Source organism: Fusarium pseudograminearum, chromosome 2 (assembly GCF_000303195.2).
Source record: "Fusarium pseudograminearum CS3096 chromosome 2, whole genome shotgun sequence".
Taxonomy (NCBI): domain Eukaryota; kingdom Fungi; phylum Ascomycota; class Sordariomycetes; order Hypocreales; family Nectriaceae; genus Fusarium; species Fusarium pseudograminearum.
The window spans coordinates 2513494-2534114 of record NC_031952.1 but is presented as its reverse complement, the minus strand read 5'-3'; the positions used below and the strand labels follow the sequence as shown (position 1 = coordinate 2534114).

At 49.5% G+C, this 20621-nt stretch overlaps 9 protein-coding genes across 9 annotated transcripts, besides 1 other annotated feature; 4 read left to right on the top strand and 5 right to left on the bottom strand.

The window, feature by feature from the left end:
• Positions 1–48: 48 nt before the first annotated feature.
• FPSE_07734 (uncharacterized protein) lies at positions 49–1958 on the bottom strand (the record flags this gene model as incomplete). Its single annotated transcript, XM_009260852.1, has 4 exons — positions 49–725; positions 776–1288; positions 1339–1390; positions 1446–1958. The coding sequence occupies 4 exons, from the start codon at positions 1956–1958 to the stop codon at positions 49–51; spliced, it is 1755 nt and encodes a 584-aa protein (XP_009259127.1).
• Positions 1959–3529: 1571 nt separating this feature from the next.
• FPSE_07733 (uncharacterized protein) lies at positions 3530–7326 on the bottom strand (the record flags this gene model as incomplete). Its single annotated transcript, XM_009260851.1, has 3 exons — positions 3530–5397; positions 5448–7002; positions 7063–7326. 3 exons carry the CDS (start codon positions 7324–7326, stop codon positions 3530–3532), a joined length of 3687 nt encoding a protein of 1228 aa, XP_009259126.1.
• Positions 3533–3590: a repeat region.
• Positions 7327–7822: 496 nt separating the features above from the next.
• On the top strand, positions 7823–8190 carry FPSE_07732 (uncharacterized protein; the record flags this gene model as incomplete). The annotated part of the gene is made up of 2 exons (XM_009260850.1): positions 7823–8011; positions 8068–8190. The coding sequence occupies 2 exons, from the start codon at positions 7823–7825 to the stop codon at positions 8188–8190; spliced, it is 312 nt and encodes a 103-aa protein (XP_009259125.1).
• Positions 8191–8546: 356 nt separating this feature from the next.
• FPSE_07731 (uncharacterized protein) lies at positions 8547–11508 on the bottom strand (the record flags this gene model as incomplete). The annotated part of the gene is made up of 3 exons (XM_009260849.1): positions 8547–10223; positions 10270–11295; positions 11437–11508. The coding sequence occupies 3 exons, from the start codon at positions 11506–11508 to the stop codon at positions 8547–8549; spliced, it is 2775 nt and encodes a 924-aa protein (XP_009259124.1).
• A 687-nt stretch (positions 11509–12195) lies between these two features.
• Positions 12196–12863, top strand: FPSE_07730 (uncharacterized protein; the record flags this gene model as incomplete). The annotated part of the gene is made up of 2 exons (XM_009260848.1): positions 12196–12232; positions 12286–12863. The coding sequence occupies 2 exons, from the start codon at positions 12196–12198 to the stop codon at positions 12861–12863; spliced, it is 615 nt and encodes a 204-aa protein (XP_009259123.1).
• A 187-nt stretch (positions 12864–13050) lies between these two features.
• FPSE_07729 (uncharacterized protein) lies at positions 13051–14466 on the bottom strand (the record flags this gene model as incomplete). Its single annotated transcript, XM_009260847.1, has 3 exons — positions 13051–13487; positions 13536–14244; positions 14290–14466. The coding sequence occupies 3 exons, from the start codon at positions 14464–14466 to the stop codon at positions 13051–13053; spliced, it is 1323 nt and encodes a 440-aa protein (XP_009259122.1).
• Positions 14467–16365: 1899 nt separating this feature from the next.
• FPSE_07728 (uncharacterized protein) lies at positions 16366–16628 on the top strand (the record flags this gene model as incomplete). The annotated part of the gene is made up of 2 exons (XM_009260846.1): positions 16366–16487; positions 16541–16628. The coding sequence occupies 2 exons, from the start codon at positions 16366–16368 to the stop codon at positions 16626–16628; spliced, it is 210 nt and encodes a 69-aa protein (XP_009259121.1).
• An 891-nt stretch (positions 16629–17519) lies between these two features.
• Positions 17520–18160, top strand: FPSE_07727 (uncharacterized protein; the record flags this gene model as incomplete). Its single annotated transcript, XM_009260845.1, has 2 exons — positions 17520–17528; positions 17717–18160. The coding sequence occupies 2 exons, from the start codon at positions 17520–17522 to the stop codon at positions 18158–18160; spliced, it is 453 nt and encodes a 150-aa protein (XP_009259120.1).
• A 775-nt stretch (positions 18161–18935) lies between these two features.
• Positions 18936–20471, bottom strand: FPSE_07726 (uncharacterized protein; the record flags this gene model as incomplete). Its single annotated transcript, XM_009260844.1, has 5 exons — positions 18936–18995; positions 19051–19316; positions 19371–20042; positions 20090–20135; positions 20184–20471. 5 exons carry the CDS (start codon positions 20469–20471, stop codon positions 18936–18938), a joined length of 1332 nt encoding a protein of 443 aa, XP_009259119.1.
• Between the last annotated feature and the right edge of the window lie 150 nt (positions 20472–20621).

Below are 20621 nucleotides of genomic sequence, written 5' to 3'. Positions count from 1 at the left end.
GGGGTATCCATGCCAAAATCAATCCATACACAATACACAAGCTGTAGCTTAGACAGGCACAGCGGGCTCGGGCTTTCTGTCCTCGCCATTGGGCCCCTTCTTGACTGACTTCCATTGGAAGAACAAACAAGAAATCAGGGCACAAGCAGCACAGGCAAGAGAAATGTAGAAGGTGTCTCGGAGACCCTTCATGTATGCTTCCAAAACAGTGTCTAGAGCATCCAGACGGCCCATCTTTCTCAAAGTGTCCTCAATCTCGGAAGCTCCACTGTTGAGGAAAATCGTAGGATCGATGCCAATGTTGTCAGCCTTGATTGTGTCAATGAGGCCATTCTGGAAGACCGTCTGGGAGACAGCGATGAAGATGGCACCACCAAAGGCTTGCGCAAACTGCACGCAAGCAGTACCAACGGGAACCCATTCCTGAGGAAGTACAGTCTGCACGATTAGAACACCTATTTGGAAACCGGCGCCAATACCAAGTCCAGCAAGAACCTGGTAGCCGAACCACTCTTTGAGGGGGGAGTTGACATCAAGAGTGGTGAGCATGCCACAGCCGACAGTGTATAGGACCATGCATGGGATGATGACATAGTTGTATGTGCCAATGGCGGTGATGATACCTCCCGAGACAATGGAGCAAAGGACGGTAGCGAGCAGAAGAGGGAGAATCTTGATTCCAGCTTGGACGGCGCTAACACCCTGAATAGCCTGGAAGTAGAGGGCTGTAGGATGATTAGTTGGATCCAATGGCAGATGGATGTTGTTTACTTACAGAGGTAGTAGATGAGAGGGAAGAATCCGGCACCGAAAAACATGGCAAAGGACATAGCAGCCAGGGTGTTTCGGTTCTTGAAGAGACGAGGGGGGAGAGTGCCCTGGTCGCCTTTCCAGAATTGAATGCCGATAAAGATGGCAATCATGGCACCAAAACCACAGAAGAGACCAATGATGCGTGAGTTGCTCCAAGCATAATCGGCACCGCCCCATTGCAAGGCGAGGAGAAGACAGACGATGGCAGGGATGAAGATGGCGGCACCAGCGAGGTCGAGCTTGCGGATACGGTCCATAAAAGTCATGTTGACGCTGTCGGAGGTGTTTCGGTTGACGTGGACAAAGAAGAAGACGATGATCATGGCGATACCACCAATGGGAAGGTTGATGTAGAAACACCAACGCCAAGTAGCATGTTCGGTGAAAGCACCTCCAAGAAGAGGACCGGCGACGGAAGCAATACCCCACATACCACCAATGAGACCAAAGGCAAGAGGACGCTTCTCAAGGGGCACTGGAAAGGGTTAGCTAGATGCATAGGAAGGCCATTGAAGTCGAACATACTGATAAGAGAGAGAATAACAATAGAACCGGAGAAGAGACCAGCCGTTCCAATCTGAAGACCCCGTCAGTAAAGAATCATGGTGAATAAGGGGGCGAGGACGACATACTCCGGCAATAGCTCGTCCAACAATAAAGGCAACAGAAGAAGGCGCCACAGCCGAGATCAAGCTACCAATCTCAAAGATAAAGACAGCACCAAGGTAGGCAAACTTGACATTAAAATACTTGTAGATAGTTCCGTACATGGGCTGCAAAGCCGTGGTGGTAAGAAGGTAGGACGAGCCATACCATCCAATGTCCTTGACACTCTGGAACTGAGATGTGATGGCACCAAGAGCGGGCGCGATGATGGTCTGGTCTAGCGCAACGAGGAAGATGGCTAGGCAGAGAGACGAGATGATAAGTGTGAGCTTTGCAGCGCCGGGATACTGAGGTTCTTGTTCAGCAGGGTTTCCATTGACGGAACCAGAGCGAGAGCCAGAGCCATCCCGGGGGTCTTTGTTGTCGGCAGTTGTATCGATGATGTTGTTGGAGCCAACTTCAGTCTTTTCATCAGCTGAGAGACGAGTCTCTTGGGCCATGGCGTTTGTTGGCGCCGTAGCGGGTGTAGTAGTCGCCATTGGTGATGTTGCTCTCTGCTTGAAGAATATGTTGCTGTAGAACAAGAGGAAGAGGAAGAAGGGATATCCTAGATTATGTATCCGTATCCTTGTAAGTAATAGCGCCAAAGTTGGTCTCAGTTCGGCCCTAGCAACCAGAGACGTGCGTTTGTTCCGGGAAGGAAAGGGAGAGTTTCTTTATTAGAGACGAATGTTTGCTTTTCTCGTTTGGAGGAAAACGCAATTGCCTAACCCTGGATTGTATGGAAAGGCGAGAACGCGAATGGCGAGTGACGAGAATGAAAGGAAAGGTTTGGAGACGGACGGATGAGCTAAAGATTTAAATAATACGTCGGTGACAATTTGTCTGTCACTGTCACGGTCACGGTCACGGTCACTGTCATTGGCTTCACTATGCTGTTTCACTGCATGTAATATTTTCTCTCTCCCTTCTCCCCTTTCCTCATCTGACTTAGTCCGTATAGAATGGACAAATCTTAAAATCCGAAAAATGAACAAAAAATAAGAAATATCCGAGCATCAAGCAAAAACGTCATGGAGACACGGCTAGGTATTCGTCCGTATGCCGAATTACAGCCAGTCAGCATCTTGTCTCAAGCGGATGAGAACAGAACATGCACCCCCCCTGAGACGGTAATTCTAATTACTAGTCCAGAGACTAGTAAGAAAATTAAAAAGTCTCCAGTGAATTGGGGCTGATACGATAGGCGAGTTTCTGCAACTGCCATGTCCACGCGTGGGTCGGACAATTCACCAAGGCCGATGTCCGACAGACTTGAACCAAAACATAAGCCAGCCAGTCTTTGGAAGAGTCATTGATTTGATATGAACCATTATTACTTGTTCGAGTTTATCTCAGCCCTTGCCCTGCCCTTGATGGATGCTGTCAGAAGGAACTGTGTTGGTTAGTATCCGCATCATAAATGTAACCTCAACTATGAGATCGGAATATTCGCACAAATTTAATTCCTTTTCTTTCTAACAAGTCGTTGATAATAAATGGAAATCTCCACTAATAGATAGACGTCAAACTCGATCTTCAAGCCCCTGGTCCATCAGCTCGCATCATCCCAGATCAGCTGGACCCTGGTCTAGACCATTCGATCGCCAGCCACGATTGATTTTCGGATTCAACACGGTTCTCTTATCTCCGTATCCCATCAGCACGCTCTTGGTTAAATGCCGACGACCGAGGAGGCAGGGGAATATTACCGTGCAAAGTACAAACCAATATATCTGACATCTCAAGATGTTGTTGAAACTTCATGCACGTTTACACCGTTACACACACTCGTAACGCCTCTGCATTACCCGTTGACGCAGTAAAACCTTGTCATTTCCTTAAAAGATATTGGCACAACGTCTTGTCATACACAATTTCCACATGCTATTGTACCAGCAACTAACTTTACTCGAATAACGTGTACTTCGAAACCAGCATTAACGCCAATTTGCACCATTTGCTCGTGATAACTTCATTTATGTTCTACCATCTATAATCCGCCCAAACAGCCACTCTAGATATAAACAACCATCATTCCGTGCACCACGCTATCTGCTTATGCTAATCATCACTGCTCCTCCGACTTCTCATCTTCGTCGTCTTCTTCCTCTTTCTTCTCCTCCTCTCCCGGAACCCACAACAGTAACCCGTCCTCATCAATCTTCATCCCCTCTGTCGGTATTATGCGCAGTACCTTTTGGAAATACTTGTCTCGCACCGTCAATTTTGGTCTTATCCAAACTCCACTAACATGTGGTAGCAGCCGATAAGTTGTTGTCCGTCTTGATTGTGGCAGCAAGTTCAGCGTTGTCTGTTTCGCACCAGAAAACGCAAAGTCCTCGCTCGGCTCCATGCCGAGACCAAACGTGAGGAAATGATTCGATGGATTCTCGACTGTCATGTCCAGCTGCAGAAGCCCCGGCATATCATCTTCTATCTTGGGGGCGTGATACACAGATGCCAGCACTCGTGGCTCTGTGCCCAGTACAAGGTATTTACCCACTGGCATTACTGTTGTGTTGACTGGCCCATCGCTGCGACCCTGGCGTTGCCATCGGATAACAAAGGCCAGCTCGACTGTGACAGGGTGTCGATCTTCCATCGTAAGTTTCTGGGCTACCAAATCAAACTGTGCCTCGTGCATAGTCTTGGGTGTAACAACTACCCCTTCATGTGATACATTTGGCCCCTGAGTTACGTTGCATCGTGCACCACCAACGCACGACACCACGTTGAGTTCCATCCCAAGCACTTTCAGATCTTCTTGGGCGAATGATGCGTAGTGACATAGCAAGCACCACTGTTGTGCAAAGCCTCTCGCTGCACCTTCCTCCGTATCGCCGAGCCCTTCGGAATCGAAAAGACTTGGCCATGGCCCTGGATGAAGGCGTGGGACCAAATCGTAATTCGCTTCAAACGCGTTCACAACGTTGAGTTGGACGGTCAACATCTGCATAATCGGGGTTGCAACATCCGAGTCTAGATGGTACGACGTCCTCAAGTGCAGATCAAGTGTCGTAGGAGCTGACGGGGCGTCAATATGTAGCACTAGCTTGACTGATGCCGTGCTCTTTATCGCACCTAACGCAAGCCCTGAGATCTTGGACTCTTCCGTTGATGCCTCTGCACTACCTTCATGTTCGCCTGCTCCCACGGTGACTGCAGGTACTTCCTTTCCAAATAGATGAATGTCCAATTTGGCAGTAGCGGATTCATCCTCGGCATTGAGTATCTCAACTTCCAAGTCGATTGCCTCGTTCGCATGGTACTGGACGAGGGGCTCCAAGAGTTTGATCTGCATCTTGGGCGGCCGAGGCTGGATCTGTATGGTGCCTGCTTCCGGGCGTGTACTCCTAGGTTTTGATGAACCCTGAATGTACCAGCCAACGACAGGGTCTGTAGGGCGGATGTTCAGTTTATAGTCGAGGTCGAAGCTGTCGTTGCTATGAGAGATTGTAACAGACGCCGCTGTCGCAGTGCCTGGCTCTCTCAGGGGTATGTTCATCTCGAACACCCGAGTCTGACCAGGCCGGAGTGTTAAATCAGATTGTCCCTTTAACAATGTCGGCAGCTCGTCCTCTGGCTCTTCAGCATAATCTTCTTTCAACGACAGTGACTGTATAAAACATCCCGTCGTTGGTGGTGATTCTTCTATAGCCTCATGTTCAAGTAGTATTGGTTTGAGACTTCCATCGAACTCGACTTTCAGTGAGCTGAATGTGATCGGAGCAGCATCCAGAAACGTATGCGAGGTGATTGCAAGTTGTGCGCTACACATCTCGCCAGCCTTTCCCTCCTTGTTCCTGAATACGAAAGATGCTGAAACGAACGAGCCCGACTTTTCATCACTCAAGCTAATCGAGGGCTTCTCCTCCGTCGTGATGCCTTGAAGCGACTTGGAAATATCATAATGCCACTGGGGCTGTCGCACATATTCTGTTTTATGGTTAGCAGATGTAGCAATATCAGTGGTCTTGAATACCCACGGTTACCCATCAACTCCCAGTCTGCAGCAACTACCAAATCGGCACGATGAGCTCCCACAGCAATCCGCCGCATGCTCAGGCACAGGTCCTCTGATATGTTGATCCAGCCCTCTGATCGAAATGCGACATCTTCCCAGAAAGGCAGTAGCATCTCAACCGCAGCGTCCCATTCCTCCATGTTGCCAAACTCCCTTGCACATTCTAATGATAACTCGGTCGCCAGTCGCTTTTGCTTGCGGGCTTGAAACTCTGCACTCGCCGCCTTGAGACAATCGATAACCAGCTGCGCATGATTCACTCCTTTCCGTGAGATCGGGTATTCTTGGTAGGGCTCTGGGCACATGTACGTGTCGTATGCGAAGGCCTTACTAGCTACCGCTGATGCAGGGGATGTGTCGGGTGAGTGCCTATCATCCTCTGGCATTTGATATGCTAGCTTTCGTCGAGCCACAATGTGTCGAGCCGCTATTCGGTGCCAGTAGCCTGTGTGATGTAACAATTCCCAGGGTGAAACTCTCTCACCCGAGACAGATTTGTCCTGCGGAACAAAGGTTGCCCCTGTCGCTGGAGCCAAAGCTGGCAAGCCTACCCGGTCGATCAGATTGGCCATGACCGTAGCCCATCGAGCTTCCCAGGCTTGCCACCCATAATTGTTGGTCCCCCTTCCGCGACGATCAACGAGGTCTGCGATTCGTTCTCTATGCGAATGCCACTTTCGGACAGCCAGAGTCGTCTGTCCCATCCACAAGTGACATCTCAAACACCGTATTGCTATGACATCCGCCAAGAGTCGCGCCTCATTCCAACGTGGGCTCCAACTAGGGATAATGTCCAGCACATCCTGTCCTAAGAGCACCTCGTATGCTTGTTCGAAAAAGCGCAGTGCAGCATCTGTTTCTTGTCGAAATTCTGCAAAAACGGCTGACTTGATGTCATATCTGAAGTTCCAGTCTGATAAAGACAGCGTCTGTGAAGTTCCTGTCGTAGGTGGCACCGTCGGTTGAGGCGCTATTCCGCGAGATCGCTTCTTCCTGGCATGCCGTCCCAAGTCTCGGTAGTACTCCACAGCCGATGTATATAGAATACTCAGTATGTTATCGACTACTTGTTTCAAATCATCCTGTGAGTCTTGCGACGGAATGTAAAAGACCGACTTGGGATCCAAGGCTGTTCCTCTCCGTATGTTTTCCAGTCTCTCTTGAATACCCTCAGCCAATGGGAGGGGAGCGTCTTCGCTGTTCGCAATCAGTGCAATCGCAAGTCGAGTCTTGTATCCCGACCGTATCAAAGCGCCCTTGAGGTTGTTGATATCAGATTTGATGTGGTTGTCTTGTAGTGTCATGGAATTAGGATCGCTCGTGAGGGGATAGAAGCACAAGTATACACTAGGAACAAGGTCCTGGTGCTTCTTGATCCATTGCGCATCAATCAGACCATCGGGGTATAGTGTCGATACAGGACTTAGAGGCGAAAAGGGTGAATGAAGCGTCGGATGTTCACTAAGCGGCTCGATACCTTCGGGAAGACGAGCTCGTCGCGGTGGTAGTAAGAAAGACTAGGTATCCCGAGTAATTAGTCCAGCAACTTGTCGACTAATATCCCCGCGCTCGCTTACCCTCCCCGTGGCCCTGACCCGAAATCTATACGGCTCATTCCTCTCAAAGACGCTCCAAGACTTCGCGCTCGCATCGACATCCTTGAAGTACTGCGACAGAACCTCGGCGTTCTTGCCATCGACAGGCGGTATCTCTGATCGGAGGAGGATGCTCTGCTCCTTGAGCTCTGCGCTCAGCGGGAGCTCGTTTGTTTCGCTATTGAGGCCGGCAGCCACTAAAAGGGGGACATTATGGTCCAGACTTCCCGTCGGATACCCATCCATGGTGGAAACTTTGTGAATGCGACGGCATGAGTTCGCTATAGCGAATGTTGGCTGGGCTCGGAGCTGCTGTAGCCAGGCGACGTTAGCCATCCATACCCATCGCATGTGCCCCTCGTTAGCGTTGGGCCAGCCCACTTACAAGACTCAAAGGGAACAAGGACCGGCGCAGTGAAGTGTACCAGATTTTGAAGTGGCGAGCATTTATTCTCTTGTTTGTCAAAGGTTATAAGTTTCATTGAAATAAAACGACATCATTATTTATTTGAAGCATGCCTCAGCAGTCTCCAGATGGACGCTTGGCCGTTAGCGGCACCCCCTGCAATCCATAAGTGACAGATGCCGGAACCGGAACAACACTAATCGCCGAATCTCCAAAACTTCAAGATTGAACCTTGCGATGCGGCAACAGTAGCAATTGACCACGGATTACCCCCCATTGACCCCGCCTCAGCCGATAAACATCGAATCCGAACGTCTCCGTCACGAATCCCCCACGATGAGACCTACACAAGCGCTCTCGGTCGGTCGATACCGCCACCTCAGACTCACAACCAAGGATGTTGGAAAGGGTTTCTACAAGGGTAACCGCACTGGTTCCATGGGTCGACACACAAAGTACGGAGGTTACGTGATCGAATGGAACAAGGTCCGAACATATGCTGTTCCACCTCTGAAGGACTTCAAGGTAAGGATGGGATATCCTTGTTGGTGAGGAGCGGGAAACTAACGTTGATGGGATAGCTTACACCCTTCGTGAGCCGAGAAGTCAAGACACAATCAGGAGACTACAAGGGCCTTGAAAAGGGTCCCCAAGATCCTTACTTCTACGTCGAGCAGTGGAAGCGATTCAACGGTGTTGACTAAGCGGACAACAAACGATGGGAATGGGCTTGAAGTGGAGGAGAGTCTAGACGAAAAAGCGAATCTAGGACGAAGACACGAAGTGCCTATCAGAGACTTGGGAACCTCTGTGAGGCCGTATATACCCCTATACACTGTAATACTATGTATGATTATGGACACATCATATCGAGAACGAAAAGTTGGATTTCCTGTTTCATGCAGACTAATGACTATGGATGGATATTGATTAAACAAAAGGAAAGAACGATAACGATTGTGCTTTGACACACGGGATATCCTGACTGTACAAAAAAGGTACAACTGACTCTATCCCACCTATTGCGCCAAATTGAACTCCATTCCATGGATTCCTCCTCTTACTTCACCTTAGGAAGCTCCTCCTGCGCTGTGACGAAAGTTTCCAACCCAGGCCGCTCCAGAGGTGTGGCGAGCATACTCGATGCTCCGTCATCGAGCTCACTCTTCTCGTTTGATACCCCATTCTCCTGTACCTTTTCATCCGGTTCTGCTGGGTGGGCAGGGCTCATGGGTCGCGAGCTGGGCATGGCAGTAATATTGGATTGCAAGGTCCTCATACTGGCGGTCTCTGCTTCCTTCTTCAAACTGAAAGGGACTGCTGTACCGTCGAGGAACGGTCGCTTTCCTGCTATCTCGATGACCGGCTCATCTTGGGAAGTGAGCTGAGTCGACTGTGAGGGTTGAGTGCTATCGTCATCATAAAAGCTCGGGCTCATAGGTCTTGAGCCTGGAAAGGGTGTGACATCAGACTGAAGTGTCATCATACTAGCCGTCTCAGCATTCTTATTGAGACTAAAAGGCAGTGCAATGCCATCCAGGAAAGGTCTTTTGCCTGCCACACCGGTCTCTGGCGCATAATCTGGACTGAGCAGGCCAGGCTTGGCGGCCTCTTGCTCCTTTCGTTGCTCGATAAGGTGGGAAACTGGCATGTTCGCAGCGATAGCTTGACTGCCCGTCTGATTCTCATCGGTGACCATTCGTCTATGAGATTGGCTTCTTGGTCGGCCAGGCTTCACGGGTGCCCTATCCTGCTGTTCAATGTCATCAAAGGAGCGCGCCCCTTCACCCTCGGCAGTGGTGGCAGCTCGTGTCAGCGGTTGCACAGTTGCCTTCTTCTCTCGTTCGACCGTCGCTTCGTCATGCTTTGAGCCCCAGAGCGACCACATTGCTAGACCCCAACTCTTCTGTTGTTTCTTGCTTCCCTCAACCAGCTTGGAATCGACCCTCCGTCGGCCAGCCAATGCCGTTGGAGGTGGACATTCGCCAGGGCCAAAATTATGATAACCAACGGCCATATCGCTGACCATCTTTTTGTGAACCTTGGCCTTGGCGGACGCATATCTATGATCCCACTGATCCTTCATAGCCAGCCACTTCTTGACCGTGCCCTGTTTTACAACACCCACGGACACAGGATCCACGCAGCACGCTGTTAGCTCAGCTTCAGATACCAATGGCAGAGTTGCACCGTGGCGAGTAACCCTTTGTCGAATCATGTGGTTCTTGAAATTCGGTAGAGGATCTCCGGCCTTTCCAACCTGGCCAGACTTGAAATCGTCCGACTTATCGGTGTCTGCGGTCTTGGGTGGCTTTTCTTGGGAATCGCTATCAGACCCTGATGCAGAAATAACGGATATATTGTCGTCATCCATGATTTCTATGCCACGCTTTTGAGCTCGTGCAAGAGCCCATGCTCCAAACTGAGCAACAGATCGATACATGTGCTTGGCAGGTCGCGTGAAACTCAGTGTTGGTGCTACATGGCAAAGGTCGTCCCATACTTGGAGTTGAACGTCTGTTGGTTTGTATTGCTCTAACAGAGCCTTTCCCTCTGGCGTCAGAGCCGTGGGCGCGTACTTTGCAGGGTTTGCGCATTTGTGAGCCATGTAAATTTGCTCATCTCGAAGAATCTCGCCTCCTCCAACCATGATCAGAAGTGGGGGCAGACCGCCCAGTGTAGGCTGCATCACTGGACTGACTAGAGGGTGAGCAAGAAGCTCATTAGTGGTGTACATCTAGGGGCGTTAGTATCTAATTGAACATGCCGTCTACGAAACCTACCTGGATTTGGTCTTTGAGCTTGACAGACTGACCATCGATGGTGACGGAAAGAAGTTTTTCAGGGTTGACGGGGACTCCACCATTGATCCAGTCCGATCTTGATGAAGCATCCGACGGTTCCTGCTTTACGACAGGCGCCTGTTGCTTTTCCTCAAGTTCCTTTTTGCCTGGTGTCTTTTTCGTCTCGCCTTTTTTCTTCTTCAGGGCCTCCTCTCTCAACATTGCTATATCGTCCTCGTTTGGAGGTGGCCATGCTTTGGAAGGCTTGTGGTGGAATCCAGCCTGTGGGATGTAATCTAGGGGCGCCTCTTCAGCGACACTAGGAAACGAATGCGTCAAATCGACCCATGGACTGATGAGAATAGCACCGGCGGGTAGCGGAATCCCTTGATCTCGAAGAACACACAAAAGAGACATAACCATACCACCACCTGCAGAGTCACCGGCCAGGACAATAGTTGTCGGGTCTTGCACAGTGAGAAGATAGAGGTAAGCGGCAAGGCAGTCGTGGAGGCCACATGGGAATGGGAACTGTGGTGAAAGGCGATACCGAGGCGCAAAGACGCGTGCTTTGAGTTTACGCGCATGTCGCTGCATTTGGTATCGATGCTCGTCAACGCTGCCAAAGTAGTACGCGCCTCCATGGATATACATCATGACGCGCCGCGACTTGCCCCCTTCTTGCTTTCGCTCATAAGCATCCGCGCGCATCTCGACCCATTCTGCGTCGAGGGTGGTTTCTGGTTTACGCCATTGCCACCACTTCTCGCCGCCAACCTGTCGGATGCCATCGGGTCCCAATTGCGTTTGCAGTAATTGAGCGGCGCGAGTCAACTGGTCTTCAGAGATGGTGACATGTTCGACTTTGACCCATTGAGGATGTGGCACCCATTGCGCGGTGAAAGCCTGAAGTTCTTCGACGGTGTGGTGTGATGCATACTCGAGGAACGACCGGATTAGATGGAGACCTTCATCGTAAGAGAGATGAGCAGTCGGGCGCTGTCGAAGGGGTTTCCTGTTGAAATACTAAAGGGTGCGAGTTAGTTACTGAGAAAAAGCAATCAATTTTAGGCAGTGTCTTGAATGAATGAATGCCATGCGATTGCTTCGTTTGTCCCCGCAAAAAGGATGCATTTCGATTGCATGACACGATGAGTGTTTACTGACATGGGAAAATAAAGTAGATACGACGGTCGGCGTCACAGCGAATGAGACGGAGGTAGTGTTGAGGTAGTTCATGGCTGTCTGTAAGGCTGTCCGTCCTTGTGGTTGCTTGGTACACGACAGTTCAGTAGCTGGGGGCTATTAAAGATGCGCCATCTGCCACAAAAAGCTTGTCAGAATGAAGACAAAGTCAGAGACATGGCAGGAAGACGTCCAGTTCCTTCAGACTCAGCCGAACCCGAAACCTAATGCTAGTCAGGGTCTCATGATGTCATCCATCCCTGACCTGGATGAGAAGTCAATGCATCTGGGCATCCAATTCTTACCCCTGACTCCACGACGGATGGACGCGCTGCGTGCAGCGAGTGAGTCGCTCTCTTCATTAAAAAGTGGCCTGTGCTTTGTTTGTGGGGAGATTTTCCGCCAAGAAAGCAAGTAATGAATTGTATATGCTATAAACAGGACATTATACCTCTACAAATCTTGGAAATAGTAGTAAAAGATTACAAGTTTCACTATAACTTATTTTCCCACAATCCCGATAGTTCTTTCATCTGGGACGAATCGAATGATGTTTCAAGAATAAATGAAAAATGAATATCATCCAGATCTCGAGGTACAAGATCCAGATTATGTGGGCCAGCATATTTCTTAGGTGCGGCGGGTCCAAAACCTGAATGGTGAAAAACACCAAAAAATTTGTTCAGAACCATCTTCCTGAAATTGCCCCTCCAAACCCCGCCAAATCCCATAACCATAATCATGGCTTCTACAGAGCCTGCACAGCTGCCTCCGGCAGGTAAGTCTAGTATCCCGAATTAAACTCACCTTGAATTAACCAAAAATCTACAGCCGAGCGTCAATCCGAATTTGAGCAAGCTGTCGCATACGCCCTACACCTCTGGCCTGCCCTTACACTGTCCGTTCAGAACAACTGGGGTGGCCCCGACTCTGCCGACAAGCGCGATTGGTTTGCTGGCGCCGTTGTTGAACTTTTCCCTGAATACACCGACACACCTCCCAAGAATGGCAGTGGTCCCGAAGATCCTGATCTTGAGGAGGTAGAGACTGTCCTACTACAGGTCATGGTTGACGAGTTCGAGGTCAATGTTGACGACGATTCCGGCACAGAGGTGGCCTCCAATATTCTCCGTGCTCGCGCAAGCTGTACCCTCGGAACCTATGACGAGGTCAAGACTCTGCGCGCCCGCTGGTTGAACCGCAAGGGTACAAAGGTGGAGGGCGTCTTCAAGAGGGTTGAGGACGATGACCAGGACACAGACTGGAGCGACGAAGATGATGAGGACGACGATGGTGGTGCTGATGTTGAGATGGATGAGGCTCCTGCTTTGGTTGCGGCACCTAAGGAGAAGCCCCAACCCCAGGTCGACGAGGACGGCTTCACCATGGTCACCAAGAAGAAGAAATAAGCAACGACGGCGAAAACATCAAAAATGGGGTGGGCTTAAGGTGATAGTCGCATATCAGACACGAGTTCCTGGTATTTCAATATCAAGCTACAGGCTCTGGGTCAAAATGCCAATCACAAAATACCGAACGCCGAGCTGGACAAGCAAATCCGATCGTCCCAAGCATACACTATACCAATTTCAGGCTCTATTCCCAGTCCTCATCGCTATCTGAATCATCGTCACTGTCTTCCTCGTCGCTACTATCTTCCTTCTTCTTGGGGTCCTTTGAGTCCTTGGGACTGTTGGGAGTCTGGGTTGTCTTTCCAGAGGCAGCGCCGACGACGTCATAGCTAGCTTCGCTATCGGCCTGTGACTTCTCGTCGTTGGATTTACGGGGCTCGGCTGGCTTCAGGAGGGTCTTTGCGGCAGGCTGGGTAGTGTTGGGGGAAGCAGTAGCAGAGGTGGCAGGGGCGACAGGAGTAGCCTTGGTTTCGGTCTTGAGTTCAGTCTTGAGTTCAGTCTTGGGCTCGGTCTTGGGCTCAACCTTGGTCTTGGTCGCGGGGGTGCTGGTGTCAGCAGAGTCGTCGGAGTCATCATCAGAATCGTCATCACTCCAGGCAACATCATCCTCGGCAGAGGCAGCTGTTTGTTTGTTAGTGGCTTGCTGTTGAGATTTCACAATTGACTCACCCTTGAGGAGATCTCGTCGTCTAGCTTCGGCTGTCTCAATACCGTGACGAAGGAAATAGTAGCGCTTCCAGAAGTCAACGTAGGGGACCTGGTCAGGGACCAGCTTCTCCATGGTAGCCCTCAAGTCGGGGAATTTCTGTAGATCATCATTGATATCCGGAGTCTTCTTATCAGCGTCGAACTCCTTTGACCAAGCAGCATAATCGGCACTGTTGGGGTCCTTTGTGAAGCTCTCAGTCGAGGTGTGAATAACGTGTAGTTGAGCATCGAATCTTGAAGTATGGATCACGCGCTTGCCCTGCGCGTCCTTGCTTTCAAAAAGAACAGCACCACTTTGATCAGACTCTTGGGGTGGTGCAATGCTGACGGCATCACGGAGGAAGTTTCGCACATTACCACCAAACTTAATAAGAGCCTCATCGGCAGCTTCCTCGGCTCGCTGAAGATCCTTCAACCTCTTGGCAGCTTCGGCTCGAAGACGGGCAAGGGTATTCTCGGATTGTTTTGCTTCTTCTGAGCCATCCTGAGAAGCCCTTGGGGTGGTTTGGTCTTTTTCTCCGTCCTTTGAGCTCTCACCTGCCGTAGCAGTATTGAGTGAAAGGTTCCGTGTGTGGCTCAGAATAGTTGATCGCAGACTGGTGAGTCCTTTTGACGCATCCTCGCCAACTTCTGCCAGCTCCTTTGATGCTTGTGTATATACCGATTCACCCTGTCCATGTTAGATAGACCATGGTTATGAAGTGAGATCTCATACCTGCTTGGCCACAGTGCCAAAGAAACCACCAATCTTGGCACCCCATGGACTGTTTGAGAATGCCTTATAGGCGTCCTGGAGGTCTTCATTCAGAGTTGACTGGGGTTGGGTAGTCTTTGGCTCTTCCGTCTTCTTAGCGTAGCCATCTTCTGCAATATGATCGTAAGCCAGATCCATGGCGTCGAGCTAGGTATCGTTCTAAGTTGATGTATTTCAAACTATAGTTCAGGATCTCGGTTTTCAAAGCGAATTGATCGTTCAATTCGTTGAAGGTCACTTCATTCGATATCTCCTGTCGTTGACTTGGGTCTCCCTTGTTCTGATTTGAGCCTCCTGACCGCACTGGCGGGGTCCAATGGCTGTTGGGCACGGGCCATTATATTCACGTGATTATTCAGACCTCATCATGTCATGACACCTAACCTAGAGTCTTTACAATGCTCGATTATGATGATCACATTCTTAGTACATGCAGACCATAACACGACGTAATTACAAAGCAATTGCCTAAAGTTCGTAACCTAATTTGTGTTATTCTCTATTTTGGAGTTGTAGCGGACCTGTTTCTCCATGTATCTTGTCATAATTCTGAAACCTCAGGTCACAAACCTCCGATTTGTCAACAGTTCAGCTTAACCACACCTCAACAAGAAGCTTGCTGGCGCTTGTCATCCTATAACCTGTAGGCATCGAAGATACTAAACTTATCCTCTTGCTTTAAAGTGGATGTTGAAGCTTGTAAAGAGGGGAAAGGGGTTGGGGACAATCGATCGATGCGTTGTCTCTGTTGGACGTATCTTGACCTATGGCGAGCACCATGAAAACAGCAATGTGTACGGGTTAAATGGAGGAGCAGGCAGACTCTGTTGGAACCAAGCATAGTGTATCTCTAGAACAACTACCTGGCCATCCCAACAATTTCGGTCGAATATCATTCGCAACAATGCTGAACTCTACCTCGGCCGCCAAGTTTTCTGGTACTGGAGCTCGTGGACACCCTGACTGCAGACATCTATCATTGACTACCCTACTACCCCGGATTGAGGTTGCAACATGCCAAACGAACCCTTGTTTCGAGCACCTTGACACCTCAGAGAAGATGGTGTTGTTACCCGTGAGATCCTCGACATGGAGGGACCCTGAATCCGTGACATTCCCGAACATTCTCACGTGCTTAAATTCTCCTTCCATCAAAGCTTACCGGTGGCATTACGGTATGCTTATTCACGGCCAGCTAAAGGCAATTCCTTGTTTACTCCGGTTGGCGTAAAAACGACTCGATTGTCGGCTTCAGACGGAGAACAAATCCCGCCTAAAAGATCACTTGACCCCGATCGCGATCAGAGAAAAGACCTAGAACGGGCCATGACATGCCGCCAGATGCAGCTCGACGTGCCGGGATTGGCTCCAAGGAAAGGGGCATCGACATGGCGTTGAAGCTTAGCTTCTCACAAGGTGAACTTCGAGAGAGTCATGTCGTCACCGCGCATCGCAGCTGCTGGAACGAGCGACCAATCAGAAGCTTGTCCCTGAATCGTGGATCCATGGAAATCCTCCAAAGTGGGAGCCTCAAGATGGCCTGCAAATGATCATCAGTCTTCCCGAGCCTCGGATAACGCCATCACCCAATCATGAATCTGTTTTTGAAAACTAACTCTGGCACGAGGATCCCCCTCCCCAGACGCAAACAATGTAATGCGGGTTTTAGTTAGAGGCGTCGGTAATTCCTTGGCTCCTGCTCCCAAATTGGATTTTCCCATGGTTGCTATGACGTAGTAGACAGATAGCTTGACAATCCAGACTCTTCTGACACGGCAACTGACGTCATTAGCAATCGTGATCGCGCAGTGCCCCGCGATGCTCCTGCCTCGCAAGAGGTTCAACGAAGCAATTGCCTAAAGTTTGAATGTGAATCACTGCCATGCCACTTTCCTCACCAAGCACTACTTAAACCCCAATCCCTCCCACCTTCAGCCTTTCTTCTTTTCTCATCATCACACATCAATCCAATCCTCTACACTCACAAACACAAACACTTTCAAACAACCAACCCCCAAACAACCAACCACCATCACAATGGATTCCCTCAAGCAAGGTGTCAACTACGTCGCTGAGACCGTTCAGCAGGCCACCTCCGGTGCTTCCAAGGAGGCCAACAAGCAGGTCGCCAAGGACAGCGATGCCCCCATCGGCACCCGGTATGTCGTCTCATCTGCAATAACAACAACCTCACACTAACATCTTCATCCAGTGCCTCCGCTGCCAAGGACGCTTTGTCCGACAAGGCTGACGAGAAGACCCACGAGGGCAAGGCCGACGTCCACAAGGAGGCCATCTAAGTTTGTCTTAATCGAAGAACGACATGATACAGAAATTACATTCTGAAGACATGGATCGCAACGGCGTTGAAAGGGAATAGCGTTGGGACTACATAGGCTGTACACACCTACACCTAATACAAACAGTCAAATACCACAAACTACTCGTTAAATGATATTTTCGAAGTGATCTGAAGTTCCATAGGCCATGCACTATAGTATCTATCTCGTTGAAGCCATCTCCAGTTCTCTTGACCTCTGGGTAGCCACACAAATTGGCCGCCGAGAGCACAAAGGACAGAACCAGTAGGCCAGTTCATCTCATTGGACCAAGCTCCAGGCTATTTATTTTTGTGGTCATACTCCAGAGGCAATATTCCCATTACCCGCCTGTCCTAACTATGCCGAGCCCGAGCTCATTGGGGCATGTTTCAGTCACTTTTTATCACATTCGTTGCGTTTCTCTTGGTCAAAGGCCAGATGAGAGTCGGGCGTTTGGGCTCTGCTTGCGAGCTACATTCACTCATAGCCTCTGAAGCTTTTCGGCCATGTACTGAGATCGTCAATCAATCCCGGGTCCCTACTTTGCTCAGCGCTAACAGCTGTCACAGACGTCTCATCGTCATGCAATTAAACGCCAATGCCTAGCAGGGCGATGCGAATACAGTTATATATGTCTTGTGACGCTAATCTCAAGATCGAGACCGTAGGACTAACCCTTGCATCATCATGAAGATATTCTGAGCTGGCAGTAGTGGCCCAAAGTACGAACCCACTACTTGTGTCAAGGAAGACTAAGTTTAAGTCAACATGTATTACAGAATGTAGCCACATCTCGAAATGGAGAAGCTGCCGCGATCTCACAGTGATGATGGATGAAGTTGATCGGCGGAATAAGCTTAGTGATGCAGCATGGACGCTGTCAGTACCAACGTCACTTGCTATCATCGCTCTACTGGTCGGTCGCGGAATTGGAGAATACTCAACAGCACGGTAGATTCCCTCCGGTGTATAGGACAAGAAATCAATCAGTACTTAAGTGACCAGGCCAGCCCAATCTTCATCGGCGTCAAACTATTAAGGTAGCTCTGTTACACAGGTGTTGAAAGAGTTTCCCGGAAACATACGAAGAGGCAGCCAACCAGGACGAAGATCCTGGTGCATTTCACGAAGCTGTACATGAGGACACTGGGCTAGGCCAGTGGGAGAGGATTTGTCCCAGTGCAGGTGATATTTTTAGTCCCAGAACAATTCAACGCCAGATATCGAGTTTGAAAACGGAATACAGGAAGATTGAACCTGCCTCCTCCTTGCTATCGGCACCATCTTCCCCAGAACCCTCTCCATCTTCGCCCGAAAGCTCGTCCGCAGCCGCATTTCGTGATGCACCTACTAGCACCGACATCCCCGTTGACGAGTTTACAAGCACAGAGGCTAGTTCTTCACGGGTGAAGAAGCGTAAGGCGAAGGATACCCACCCAAAGACTTCCGAGCCCGAGAAGCCTCGGCTGGAGGCAACGCCAAAGAAGAAGGCCGATAAGAGTGCGATGTAATTACTGCAGCAGACAGTTTCTAGATGAACTGGATGGTCTGAGATAATTGACAGCGTAGAGACTTTTGGATGGTGAATACAGGCAGTCTTGATCATTCGGGATGAGGGAAGGGCCCAGATAGTTAGTGATCGGGAGAGACCAGTTGCTAAGGAGGATGCGGGAACAGTGAGAGCGATCCTTATCACAAATCTGTTCCTAGAAGGTGCAGATTGAAGGAGTGCAAAACACATAAAACAAAGGGGGAACTGGTTTGGCGAGAGTGACGGTGGAGGTTGAATTTACCTATTCTTCTTTATCTGACCCAAGCCACAAGTCAATGCTATTGATATAATACCTAACCTGGTATTTCTTGCAAACCTCGTCTAACACTGATGTACTGTGTCTCTTATGCCTTTAAAGACTTTCGGAAGGTAAAAAGGCAAAAAGGCAAAAGAAAGAATTAATGCGTAATCTGGGAATCGAACCCAGGGCTCCCCGATGTCGCTTGAATGGCAACGGAGAATTTTACCACTAAACCAATTACGCTTCGATATATTAGCTGCAAAAATCTGGTACTATGAAGTTCTCTCCGGACGGTTGGAGAAAGATGCGTTCCAAGTATCCTTTGATGAGCAGTGTGTTGTAAGTGTACAATCGCTTCAGTGTTGTGCCGCAAACACACGTCAACTTTCAAGATTGACTTTATTGTTGAAAGCTTATCCATCCGTAAGCTGGATTTACTATTGTCCCGTTTATGTAAGAAACTCAATTATCCAATGTCTAATGTTGTCTAAACTCAAGGTTGCCAAACGGCTTCGATGATACTCATCCTACACCCCTCCGACCTTGTTACACCCTTTGAACCTGTCAGTAAGGTGATGCGTAGAACAGTCGTTGAACAAATAACTTACCTTGAAAATGAATCGCTCGTCAGCAGCCTTGAAAAGCTCCTCAAACTCCCTTTCTGTTCGCTCTTGGGAGTTTAAAAGAGTTAACATCAGTAGATCCATGCTCCGCATAAGCTTCTCATCCCAGTTGTTCTCAACCCCAGGCTCGCGGAGACAGTGGTCGTTGATGAGTATGCGGGCCCCAGGTTTGAGAGCCGGGACAAGATTCTTCAGAATTGTTACAGCATAATGCGAAGCTAGGTTATGAAATATCCACCTAAAGAAGAACACTTCATTTTCGTCAGCTCAAATCTCGTGTCAATGGTCCCCAGGCTGCATCTTACCATCAGCGCCCTTGACAGGTTGTTCTGTGAAGAAGTCGTGAGCCAGGAGCGATATGCGTTGGACCACCCCTTCATCTTCGCATATGGGATTCGGGGCACTGCTGACAGTTTTTGGCAAATCTTGCACAACGAATTTCATCTTGCTCCATTTCCTAGCCAGGTCCACGCACACGAAGCCATGGCTCCCGCCGACATCCACGAATGTCCCTTCATTGGCGTTCACATCGGAAAAGTCGTAGCTGTCAACGAAATGGCCAACTTCGTAGCCCTCTCCGCCAGTGAGGCTTGCCATTGCTACCGCGAATCGCTTTCCTCGTGGGGGGTCTTTGCCAAATGTTGCAAACATGGGCTCTTTGTCAACCGTTCCCCAAGCATGGTTGAATCCGGTCCGCGTGAGCGAGGTAGCCTTTGGGTCGGCACGAAGAGCTTCCAGAGTGTGTGCTCCCGCTGGAAAGAAATCTTCTCCGTTCAAACCCACCCAAGCTTGAAGGTTGGCATCTTGAGCAAGGATTTTGGAAGCAGCACTGTGTGCTATGAAGCCCGGCATGGGTTCCTGGAAGATACTGTTCGTCATGGCATGACGCAGAGCGCGGGCCAAGTTAACAGAATCCAATGTGGTTCTAGTTTGAAGATCTCGCAAAGAAATGGGCTCATCTAACGGGACAAGATCGTCTTTTGAGTATCAGCAACTGCTCTGACTGTAGAGCAGGCTTACTCACATATCTTGTAACTGTTGAGAATCTGAAGACTCAACGTGTCTAGATACTTTTGCTTGTCAGTTCTGAAGGAATATCCCGAAAGAAAAAGACTTACACTCCATATACCCCATCTGATAGTCTCTCTAGGTCCTCTTACGAGAAGTTCTAGTTGCTTTGTTGCCGATGAAATCTCCAGCCTGCATTTCTGTATGTCCTCCGGTAGCTTGAGGAGGTCATTGGGGGCGTTGGCATCAAATCCCAGATCTGGAAGCCCCTTGCTCTTGAAATAATTGTCAAGCTTTTCTGTCTCTTCGGCAATCTTCCTTGCCAACTGTACCATGAGAGATGTCTCTAAGCTTGGCGAGCCATGCGAGCATGGTGGAGTGAGTTCTTCTTCACCCATTATAACAAGCTATGTGATGTAGTCGTGCTTCACGGTCAACGTTGCAATACGTAGTGCATATGGCTTTGGGGTTGCGTGATTTTATACATTTCAGATTTCCATTAATGACCCAGGATAATTCGAAACTGCAGGCGACCAGCAAGACCCCAT